Source organism: Protopterus annectens, chromosome 1.part1, assembly GCF_019279795.1.
Source record: "Protopterus annectens isolate FY-2018-M chromosome 1.part1, PAN1.0, whole genome shotgun sequence".
In the NCBI taxonomy this organism is placed as follows: Eukaryota; Metazoa; Chordata; order Ceratodontiformes; family Protopteridae; genus Protopterus; species Protopterus annectens.
In genome coordinates, this window is record NC_056726.1 from 389997198 (window position 1) to 390009644 (window position 12447).

A 12447-nucleotide genomic window follows, 5' to 3' on the forward strand; every position below is an offset into this window, starting at 1 on the left:
GACTTATAAGTCATACATTGGCTTACTCAACAAAAAAGTTGGAAGCTAAATACCTCCAAGAATGAGGCCTTGAGAAGTCATGCAACTTTGAGGGATTCATCAATCCCCCATCCAGTTTCATCTTTTATGGCAATCAGTTTGAATTTATTGATAAGGTGTGCAACCCTAGGTGTGCTATTAGAATCAAGACTAACACTTTGGGACCAGGTGTCTGTTGTCAAGAAATGTTTGCATTTCCATCTTTAAAACAGCTCTAGGAATAAGCAACGGTTACTTCAAGCAGACCTCTCAGTTGCTGTTCATGCTCTAGTCTCATCAAGGATAGAGTACTGCAATGCCCTGTACCTGAGACTTCCAACAATGATAGCAACAGTGTTCAGATGGTACAGAATTCTGCTTCTAGATTACTAATTGGTACAGCATGTACTGGTACTGCCTACATTGGCTACCTGTACAATATAGAATCATGGTGCAAAACGTCAGTGCAACTGTACCTATCCATTCATAATCTGGATGCCTCACACCTGAAAAAGATAGTGGTGCTCGACTGCCCTACATGGGTCTTGTGTTCAGCCTCTGAGGGGCTGCTAGCAGTTCTGCATGTGTTTTCTAAGGCATCAGGATTTTGTTTTTTCTTATCATCAGGCTTCTTACCTACGGAATTTGCTGTAAATGTTGCTTTAGCAGTGTCCATCAATGGATGACTTAAGTGGGCCCTTAAAACTTTCCTTTTTGAACTGGCCTATGATGGGTTGTGATGGCTGTATCCACTATAGCATTATTTAGCACCTCTCAAATCTAATTTGTTCAATGTATTTGACTTACTTGCTTTGATGTTAAGATGTTTTGAGCTAAAACACTAAGACAGAAGCTGAATATGACTGACCTTGCTAAGCAACATGGCCTTCTTACACAAGAGCTTTGAAGGGTATATACTACATAATGAGCATCACTCAGATAACCTGCCCCTCACTAAACCCAATCTCTGCCACCAGCATTCTTTGCTTAACTCGGTCATGAACTTCAAACATACCAGTGTTCATGAATTACTACAGTAATTGAGTGTACACATAACTTGGTTAACCTGATCCAGAGCTTCAGTCACAGACCTATTACAGGCTGCAGCTACATAAGTTGGTCTGCAAGAACTGATTCATTATGAGTATCAAACTGCCTATAATGTTGCTTCACAAATCCTTACAACTGGCCAACTCAACATCAGTTGGCAAAACAGGTGGAGAGAGACATAGTGTGAAAGGAACCATGCAGTGGTCTAAACAGCAAAATGATTCCACCTCTGGGCTCTGTAATAAATGTACCAAGCTGGAGCACAATCAAAAAAAAATCTGTGCAACCCGTATGCAGAGGTACAACTGCATTTTTGTTTGTGTCTTTCGGCTTTTCCCGATTAGGGGTCGCTACAGCAGAACTCCGGTCCGCTAAAATATCCATAATATGAGAGAGTACAACAGCACATTCATTTGACCTGCCATTGAAAACTAATCATCCTGGATATTCTTGCATAATATCTTCAAGTCGTACCAAAATTCTTGCCTACATTCTCCTAAACAACAATGTGGATGTCAAATAAGGAAACACCTGCAAGTCATTCCTACTCCGAGTGGGTCAATTCAGAAATATAACCTGAAAGCAAACAGCCACCTCACCACTGGCATCTTTCTGGCCACAGCTCTGAACAACATGAAGGCCCAGAGTAATGGAACCTATTAAATAATGTCCACACAATTCATCTAGCCCTACCTCTGTGATAAATATAAAATCCACCCACTGAAGTCCAGAACAATATCACACTTATTCAAAATGGGCCCTATATTAAAGATTGTGTACTAGACACAGTAAAAAGAAAAGCAGGTCCTTGTTTAGAGGTCACATAGGGTTATCCAAATATAGAGTTACTGCAAGGAGACTGGGGAAATAACTAACAATGGAGCTTCATATTCTGACAGCATTTGGTTAACCTTAGCCAAAATGTAACTGCCCCCATTACGGCTTCTAAATGTCAGGCCCCAGGTGTCCACTACAAATACTATGATTACTAATCAAATAAATGCAATACAAAGAAATCAAAGGAAGACCCACCGGTTAGGCAGAGTGCAACCAGAAGTCAAATCAAAGAACAAAATCATAAAAAGCCAGTGCTGAAAACACTGTGCTGCTTGGTGAGGAGGATGCATGTGCATGGAATCATGCATACATCTCCTGAGGCAGCTATACATTACAGCTTGCAGGCTGCGAAGGGGATGGGGACAGGATAATCCAAAGGATCAAGTTCACTTTACAAACACCCAATTCTTTCCTCCACTGGGGAAGGAAAGGCCTGCAGAGCTCTCCTACTGAGGAAGGAACATACAGGTCACATTTGGGTGCAGGAAGGGGAGCCACTGGGCTGATCCAGTGGATCAAAAAAGATTTCTCTAAAGCAAGGATCATCAGAAGGGGAGAATATGGTGGTGAAAATGTATCCTCTTTATAAACAATAGGTCCTCAGAGTCCCCTAAGGATGCAGAAGTGTAATCTCATTTATCCCATCTCCAAAAACAACAGGTTTAGCATGGATGACATGCAAGGACTGAGCATGCCATTGGTATGTGCCAGGTCTCAGGTAGGCAACGATCAGGGGGCACATGTTAACAGTCATACGAAGATTTCAAAATTCTGCATTAGGGCTAGTGTACTCCCATGGACAGAAACCACTAGACTTCAAACATCTGGCTAAAGCCAAAGATTTTAAAAAATAGGTTGACTTGACTCTACCTTGTCTATTAAACTTCACTTGGGCGAGGGAAACTTAGATGAACAGTTCTTGAATTTGAGAAATACCACTAAGATATAGCCAGGTGACAACTGGCTTACCCTTGAGATCAGGACGATTGTGGACATGCTATTTTGAACTTAATGGGGAGAAGGCTGCATCCATAACATGGAATTCATACCCTAAGGGGTGCAGTTGGGTATATCACTTACATGGAGCTTTCATCATCTGAAGAAAATGGGTGGAAGGACAATGACCTGTAAGTCAAGAAAGAGCTTTAGATAAATGAGAACCTGGTGGCTCTTTCTGAAATGCCTGCCTTCTACTGGTTTGGCTTTCTGATGATGATCTAGGCACTGTCCAAGGGCTGCCATGTGGAATTCCTCCTCAGTGACCACTGCATTGGGCTTTTCCGCCATTATCATCCTTCAGAAAGTGAAGATGACCAGGAGTGTCTTCCTCCAAAATCTTCATTTAAGCACTGAACATAGGAACTTTTGCACAACACAAATAAGGATCAAAATCCAAACTGAGCTATTGGCAGAAAAGAACTAATGAGGTCAAAGGAAAGTTATACACCCTTACTGCAATGCATGTCATCACTCTACATTTGTCAATGAAGGGTGCATACAAACCTAAGCATAAAAGCCTACAAGTAATACATGCAGAGAAAGGAGAGAGAAAGGAACTCAAAAGAAGATCCCAGAAAGGTTACCAATGTCAGACTGATTAAAATCTTTGATACCACAAAAATGCTGCATCCATCCTTTCAACTCAGAGCTTTTCTGGTGAAGAACAAAGTGTTAACCCCAAAAACACCCTACTAGACTTCCAAAGAGATAAAATATTTTTTCTGTAATAAATAGTCCATCAACTACATAACATGTTATTTACAGTTAGAAAGATCAAATCATTTTAAAGTACTGCACTTAGTGCATCATTTGGAAAGAGCACTGAAAAAGACAACCTTTCCTAAAAATAATTTATTTACCTGAGCTGGTGCATGGATGCACACTATGGTATGGTCAATGGGCTTCTGCTCTACTGGTGATGGTAACGATCCCTGTGACTCTTGACTGCCTGGCTGATCCGGAGAAAGAGCATCACTACTATCTTCATCAAATGACGAATTATCAGCATCTTTTGGGTATGCTGTGTGTCCTTCAGAAGCATAAAAATTGGAGAGAATATATTACCATTAGTGAATATGTCACTACATCCGTATCAGGCTCCTAACATCTCAAATGCTTTTCAGATTGTCTTTTTGCATCACAAAAACTACAGAATAGACATTGGCCTTCAACAGGAAAGACATTATTTTAAAGCAACATTGGTTGGATATGCATGCAGGAATAAAAAGGAGCAGGGAAACTTTCTAGCATGCCACTATCATTATTTCCATGTTTAATCATTTGCTCTTTTACAATATGTATGGTGCAATAAAGTGAGCTTGATAGGGGACATACAATAATGCTGCATATCACAATCACTCAGTAATGCACATGGAGTTACTCTTTGGAGTTTGACTTACTCTGCTGCTGCATTTTCTTGCTTTCTTTATTCCTTTACTGACTGGCATCATGAATGAAATATATGTTAAAGAAACTAACTTTCTAAACTCTAAGCATGTAACTTCTTTGCTCTTCTAAATTTAAAAATATTTACAGTCTCGAGAAGAAAAATAATGATTCTCTCAAAAAGAAAGCCACATAAAATGACAAGAGTCCAATAAATTTGCCTTTACAGTAAAAAAGTACAGTTGTGTACCTAGCATAAATGTAGATGTTCAAGTGTATTCACTGTTGCAGTCATTACAATTGGGTTATCCTGCTGGCAGGCTACCCGCAGTCAGCCTGAGTTCCAAAGTCTAGGTCCGGCGTCGGTTGCTGTCGCCTCCTCCCTGACATCAGTGCGCCAGGGGCATAAAAGATGCAGCCGACGACATTTTCTTCAGTTTTTCTTGCCCCAGATGTCAGGTGCCCATAAAACGGTAGGCTCACTAATGCCAATAAGCATGCATAACCAAAAAACAAGTTTTCCTTCATTTACAAGCAAATACACCACATAGGATGTACAGAATAGAGAAGTACAGATAAGTCCCAGCAAGGAAAAGGGGGATGGTGGGTGGGTAACCTGGATTGCAACAGTGAATACACTCGAACATCTACATTTATGGTAGGTACACAACTGTACTATGTTCATCGTGTTTCACTGTTGCAGTCATTACAATTGGGTTGAATCCCAAAGCTATGGTTGGGAGGCTGGTGCTAAATAGGATTAGGAGAGGCTATCAAGCCCTGCAGAACTGCATTGGCAATGCCTGCCCTGGATTTAGAGTAGAGAAGTAAGTGATAGTGCTTTGTAAAAGTATGCACTGAACTCCAAGTTGCAGCTTCTAAGATGTCTTTGGTTGGTACTCCTTTGAGAAAGGCTGCTGCTGCTAAAGTGGTTGCTGCTCTGGTGGAATGTGGCCTAATGCCCTTAGGCACTGATTTGCCATGCTGTGAATAGCAGAAACGAATGCAGTGGCCTATCCACTTTGAAATAGTCTGCTTTGAGATACATTTTCCTTGTGATCCTGCAGCATATGCTACTAGAAGTTGTTCAGTCTTTCTGAAAGCTTTGGTTCTGTCCAAGTAGAAGAGTAGCTGTCTGTGAATGTCCAAAGAATGCAGAAGTCTCTAACCCTTATTCTGTGGGTTTGGGTAAAAGGTAGGCAAGTGAACTGTTTGGTTAAGGGCCACACTGGTCACTACCTTAGGCATAAATGTAGGGTTTGTCCTCAGAGAAACCCTGTCAGGATGGAAAATGATAAAAGGTTCCACAGCCATGACTGCCTGTAACTCTGAGACTCGTCTAGCAGAGGTTATTGCTAGGAGCAGAGCTGTTTTCCAGGATAAGAATTTTATATCAGCTGTAGCGGCTGGCTCACACGGAGGCAGTGCAAGTTTTTCCAAGACATAGTTGAGGTCCCCATGCAGGTACTGGTGCTCTCCTTGGAAGTTTTATGTTTGTGGCCCCTCTGAGGTACTGCCTTAGTAATGGATGAGAAAAAATAGGTGGTTCTGTATTGTGATGAGCTGAAATGGCAGAGGCATGAATTTTAATTGATGAAAAGGAAAGGCCTTTATCCAGCATCTCAGTTAAGTATTGCAAAATCTGAGGAATATTTGGAACAATCGTGTCAATACCTTGTGCCTGGTTCCAAGCACAGAATCTCTTCCATTTTTCTGCATAAGATTTTCTGGTGCTAGGCCCCCTGGCCTCCAAAATCACATCCATAAATGCTTTAGAAAGAGGTGTGTCTTGAATGGCTACATTATCTGCCATGCTGCCAGGTTTAAGGTTCTGAGTTGGCTTGTGCAGTATCTGACTGTCTTGTTGGGTCAATAAGTGAGGAATTTGAGGTAATGTCCAAGCTTGGAATTGAGACAAGCTCTTTAGGATTGGGTATGAGTGCTGGCGGGGCCAGTCTGGGGCAATCAGTATCATTTTTGGCTTCTCTTGTCTGACCTTGAGGAGTACCTTGGGGAGGAGAGGCAGAGATGGAAAGGCATATACTGTTAGGTTTTTCCAGCTGAAAGATAGAGCATCCACTTTCCATGCTTGCTTGTGATAAGTCCTTGTGCAGAATCTTTGTAGTTGTCAATTGTGAGGGGAGGCAAATAGGTCTATGTCCGGGCATCCCCAGTTCCTTGTTATCATGCTGAAGACTTGTGGATCCAATTTCCACTTGTGGGGATCCATTAGGTTTCTGCTTAGTTCGTCTGCCAGAGAATTTATCCTTCCTGGCAGGAATTGTGCTTGCATATGTACTTGGTAAGTCAATGCTGTGTCCCACAAGTTCATGGCTAGTCTGCAGAGGGGGTAGGAATGCGTGCCCCCTTGCTTATTTATGTACCACATGACTGTGGTATTGTCCGTCTTTATCAGTAGTTGTCCTGGATGAAGTAGATCCATGAAGGCTGTTAGGGCATTTTGAACTGCTAGCATCTCTTTTGATTGATATGTAGATGCATTTGACTTGCGGACCATGTGCCCTGAATACATCTTCCTGCCATGTGGGCCCCCCAGGTATAATCTGATGCATCTGTTGCTAATGTCTGCCTGGCTGTGGGTAAGGTGAATGGCTGTCCCGTGTTGTGGTGACAGGCTTTTGCCCACCATCTAAACTCCTGTTGCAGACAGGGAATGAGGGTAATTATTGTTTCCAGGCTGTGGCAGTGTTCAGTCCAAACACTTTTTAGATACCATTGGAGTTTCCTCATATGCAGTCTTGCATATGGAATTAGCAGAATGCAGGATGCCATGAAGCCCAAAGCCTGCAGAATTTTTCTTGCAGATAACTGGGTCTTTGTTGCCAACATTGTGAAATAAGTAGTCAGTTGTCTGTGTTTGTCTGGCGTGAGATAAGCCATCTGGGCAGTTGTATTTAAGCTTGCACCCAGGAATATTATCTCTCGAGAGGGTACGAGTTTTGATTTCTTTTCGTTTACTGTGTACCCTAGACTTGTTAGTAATGTTTTTACAAACGCCAGATGCTGTAGTAGAGTGTCCTTGTTTTCTGCTTGAATAAGGCAGTTGTCCAAGTAAGGATATATTTGAATTCCTCTTTGTCTGCAAAAAGCAATTACTGGTGCCAAGCATTTTGTGAAGACCCTGGGCACAGTAGATAAGCCAAAGGGCAGTGCAGAGAATTGGTAATGCATTGAGCCAGCTATAAATCTGAGGTATCTTCTGCATGATTGTCTGATTGGGACATGCAGGTATGCCTCTTTTAGGTCTAAAGTCACAAGCCAAGCCTTCTTGGCCAGCATGGGCAGAAGCTGCAACAGTCAACATTTTGAATTTTGGAATATCCAGGAATGTGTTCAGGATAGACAGGTCCAGTACTGGTCTCCAGGTTTTGTCCTTTCTGGGCACCAAGAAAATCCTTGAGCAAAATCCTAGTCCCTGCTCTTGCTGTGGTACTTGCTGAATGGCTCTCAGGTCCATGAGGGATGAAACTTGTTTTTGTGCCTCTGCCCATTGATTGCGTGGCAGGTCTGGCATACCGTTTGGCCTTGGCAGGGTGTGAAAATGGAACCTGTAGCCCTGGGATACGATATTTAACACCCATTTGTCCTAGGTGATCATGTGCCAATTTTGTGCAAAAAGTGCTAGTTTTCCCCCAAAGGAGCTGCCAGAAGATAAGTGCTTGGTGCTGGCAGGGGAAAGTCATTGAGACCGTTTCCTGTATGGCTGTGATTTTTCTTCTCCGCTTTTGGAGGTAGAAGCACCCCATTATTTAGGCCTGTATGAGCCTTGGGGCTGTGATCTGCCTCTAGGGCGTCTGTATCTGCCTCTTTGTGGCCTGTTGACACTGGAAAGGACCAATTCTTTGCAGGCCAGTTCCTGCTAAATCTGAGAGGCTGTACCTGCAAGAAATCCTTGACTGTTTGCATAGATTTAGCTTTGTCCTCCATTTTCTTCAACACCTCTTCTGCTTTAACACCAAACAAGGTATCATGTTGTAATGGAGCATCTAATAATTTTGCTTTAACATGATCGGGCATATAATGTTCTTTTAACCAAGCATGTCTCCTAATGACAGAACCTGTAATAGCAGCCCTGCAAGAGGCCTCTAGAGAATCAAAACCACATTGCAAAGTATGCTTTCCTACTTGTTCAGCTGCATGCAATAAATCCTGCATTTCTTTGTTTTCTGCACATTCTGAATTTGTCAACATTTTCTGTTTAAGCAGTGACATTAGATATTGCTGATATTTAAGCATATGAAATTGACAATTTAAAGCTCTTACAGCCAAGGTAACAGAAGTATAAATCTTTTTCCCCCATCTGTCCAGGGCCCTTGAATCCCTATCAGAGGGTATAGGGTTTTTTGCAGTGGAAGCCTTGACCCCTTTGGGACCCTGAGAGATAGTTTCTGGGTCTGCAGCAGGGTTTTTATAAAGAAGTTTATGTGAATAAGGAACCCTATAGTATCTATCTGGTTTAACAGGAGCTGGTGGCAAGGAGTCAGGAGACAGTCCAGACTCCGAAAATACATCATCTACAATGTCTAAAACAGGAGGAATAGCAAGGGGCCTGTGCTGAGGTAATAAAAGGAAGTCTCTGAGCCTTTTCTTGGATTCTGAGTAATCTTGGCTCTCCCAGTGGAAATGCTCCCTCACAGTATGCAGGGTTTCCCCAAAAGAATAATCCTCAGGAGGAGAGGCTGAAGGAACAGATTATTCAGCATCAGAATCCTCATAGGGAGGAAGAGAATATTCTTGTTCAGAAGAGGAATCAGAGGAAATGGAAACCTGATCTGAAGATGCATATTCTATCTCTTGCCTAGGCCTCTTATCAGGAGGGGGATGGGAACTCCTGATCAAAGTAATTAGGTCTTCAGCCATTTTAAGCATCTGTTTTTTAGGCATGGACGCCTGTCCAGGAGAATGCTGGACTTGTTTCTTTATCTTTAGAGCTGCTTTAGTCTTTGCCTTTGAAGCTGAAGATGGTTTTACATACAACTGTGTAGGCCTGAAAACACCCTTAGAAGCCGATGCCTGCTAAGCAGCTCCGGACCCATCTGAAGGAATAGTTTCCGAGTGTTCAATACCTTGAGTTTCCAGCGGCGTAGTCGGCTCCACGTGGGAGTCGGAAGCGGCCTGTGGCTCTGAGGTAGCGGGCGTCAGGGGCTGCGAAAGTGCCTCACTGAGAACCAGTGAACCGGCGACAGGCCTAGCGGAAGCCTCCATCAGTTTTGGACCTCGGGTGCCTGTACTTTTCTTTGCGCTTTTTATAAACTCCGGTAGTCGGTTGCTCCGACAGCATTATATAGTTAAATCTTCTGCCAAAATAATGAAATGCAAAATCGTACCGACACTTAATAGTGCGTTGGTTAAATCTAGCACAAAACCGACAACTAGCAACGTTGTGGTCAGGGCCTAGGCAAGGAATACAGTAAGAATGAAAATCCTTATGAGGTATTTGCTTCCCACAAGAAATACAATTATTAACTTTTTCCTGACATAGGTCTGCTGCAAGGAAAAAGTTTCCCCAATGGGGTACTTAGCTTTAATGAAGACTTTGGATCTGAAATTCGAATTTGAAAATCTCAGGAGTCGGCTGACCGGCACTTGCGAACTGCTTTTGCTTTGGGCACCATGCGGCAAGAAAGACTGAAGAAAATGGCATCGCCTGCATCTTTTATACCCCTGGCGCACTGACGTCAGCAAGGAGGCGACAGCAACCGACGCCGGACCTAGACCTTGGAACTCAGGCCGACTGCGGGTAGCCTGCCAGCAGGATAACCCAATTGTAATGACTGCAACAGTGAAACATGATGAACATCATAAAAACAGTAACAGTTACAAAATGGCAGTTGACTGAATAACATTTTGATTAGATCTTGTCCAACAGGAGAAGCAAGAAATTGTTTCAAAAGTAGCAAAAGTTATCAATTTCTGTAATAGCTAGTAATTACACTGTCTGGAAGCCACCACCAAAGAAGACATTTGAAAGCGATAAAGGAATATCAACCAGAAAATATTAATAAAAACCTCTAGCCAGGAAGAACTTAAGCAGTTACTCAGCAATAAGCAGTGCAAGTTACTAGAGGCTGTTTCCTGTAAGTTACAGGAGAAAATAAATGTACTCAGAGAGTGTTTAAAAAAGTAAGCCACGTGTGTCTGTGTGTGTGTGTGTGTGTGTGTATATATATATATATATATATATATATTTACATATACATATGTCAAAAGGCTAAAAAAACATAAGCAGCTTTAAGTAGCCTTTCAAAACAGCTCATAAAACTGCAGAAGTCAGAGAACAAAATGAAAAATAAAAAGACAAGACTAGATGACATGAGGCTTCCCAAGGAAGACTGCTTCAAAACATAGAATTGGTTCTGCCAGAGTTGAGTATTATTGCTCTGAGCAGTCATCAAGCTGTTTCCTGTAGCTCAGGGTGCATGGCTTGATTCTTTCTATATTTGACAACAGTGCAACTCCCAGCCAGTCACTGAACCAGACATTGTTCACTAGTCAAACCTCAAAAAGGAGGCTTACGTCCAAATAAACTACCCAGTTAACACACACACACATATATATATATCTATATATATATCTATATATATCTTTCTCTCTCTCTCTCTCTATATATATATATATATATATATATATATATATATATATATATATATATATATATATATATATACATATATATACATATATATGGATCTAGGACGGGAAAGTGCTTTTTACTGAAGAAGCACTTTCGCATAAGTATGCCTGTTGCCAAGGCTATACAATGCTGCGGGTAAGGGAAATTTCCCTTTTCCCCACTGTAGTGCGGTCTTGGAGGGAGACTATTAAAGTAGGGGGGGTGTGGGGGTGAAGCCCCCCTGTTATAATGTAACTGAAGTGTTTTATTTTATTTTTTTTGTAACACGCTTTAACGAAAGCTCTTTTTTGATAAAACGCTTTCGTTAAAGTGTGTTCGGTTATTATGGAGCTCACTCGAGCAAACGTCCTAGATCCATATTTTATATATATATATATATATATATATATATATATATATATATATATATATATATATATATACATACACACACATACACATTACTTCATTAATAATTCACGGTATTCGGGGGTAAATTCCCAGGGACCGCCCCCTTGGGTTTTGTATAACCTGGTTCAACACCATGAAAAAGAATGTTTTATTAGTGGCACATTCTAACTTATGCTTAAAAAGGGCATTGCAAATTTTCTTTGTTTTTATTATAGTAGTGTTCTTGTATTCTTGTCCTTAATGTGTGCTCAGTTTTGCCTACATAAAAACAAAACCAAGAATCATAGAAAGCCAAGTACACTACTCCTTTACTATTGCAGCTAACGTACAGATAACATAAACTTGAAACCAATACTTAAACAGTTCACTTCCTACATAAATATACTTGCATTGCCCACATGTACCACATTTGTTAATGCCACTTGTTAATGTATGTACCTTAGAGATTTGAGCTGTGGTTTGTCAAGAAATGGATGTAAAATACTAGAGGTTTGTGGACCAAGTTAAACAGGTGGGTAAACTACAAACCCGGCTCTATGTAACTGATGTTCAGAATGACAGTAACTGGACAGATGAAGTGACTGCAAATAATAGGTTTTTTTGTTTTTAGTAAAATGTATAAAAGCTTCCTGATGTAAATTTTATTACATTTTGTTACGAGTATAAACTATTCCTGTACAGTATTCAGTTAGAGGCATTTTACATTAAAGTAAGAAAGTACTCTTTTTTTGTAGTAATGTAGCCAAGCTTTATACTGCAACAAAATAAAAAAGGCTGGAAAGAAGCAAGTTAAACTTATCATGCTGCTTGTTTGTGTGCTCTACTCCAGGATCTTGCCCAATGGCTCTTTTAGCATCATCCAACTGGCCAACCGGTTACCACAGAATGGGCACCTGGGTATTCCAGGTTTAGTGAGAGACTGTGAGAGTCCCATAGCCCATTTGTTCTTGCTCAAGAACCCCCATCAGCTCTCCATGCACTGTTAACAGTCAAGCAGTAGAGAGTAGCCCAGCTTGTTACTCACCACAGAAACCTCCTTCTGCTACAGTGGCTCTTCTGAGGTCACAACTGCTACCTCTTGAGGGGAAATATTCCTCTGCATACATATCCCT

General features: G+C 41.4%; 1 protein-coding gene across 2 annotated transcripts in view; it reads right to left on the reverse strand.

The window, feature by feature from the left end:
- Nucleotides 1-12447, reverse strand: part of MRTFA (myocardin related transcription factor A) — a 2407897-nt gene that overhangs the window by 981518 nt on the left and 1413932 nt on the right. For both annotated transcript variants that reach the window (XM_044075412.1, XM_044075419.1), the window contains one exon: nt 3765-3934. In XM_044075412.1, the coding sequence (XP_043931347.1) occupies nt 3765-3934 (170 nt within the window). The remainder of the gene's footprint in view (nt 1-3764; nt 3935-12447) is intronic.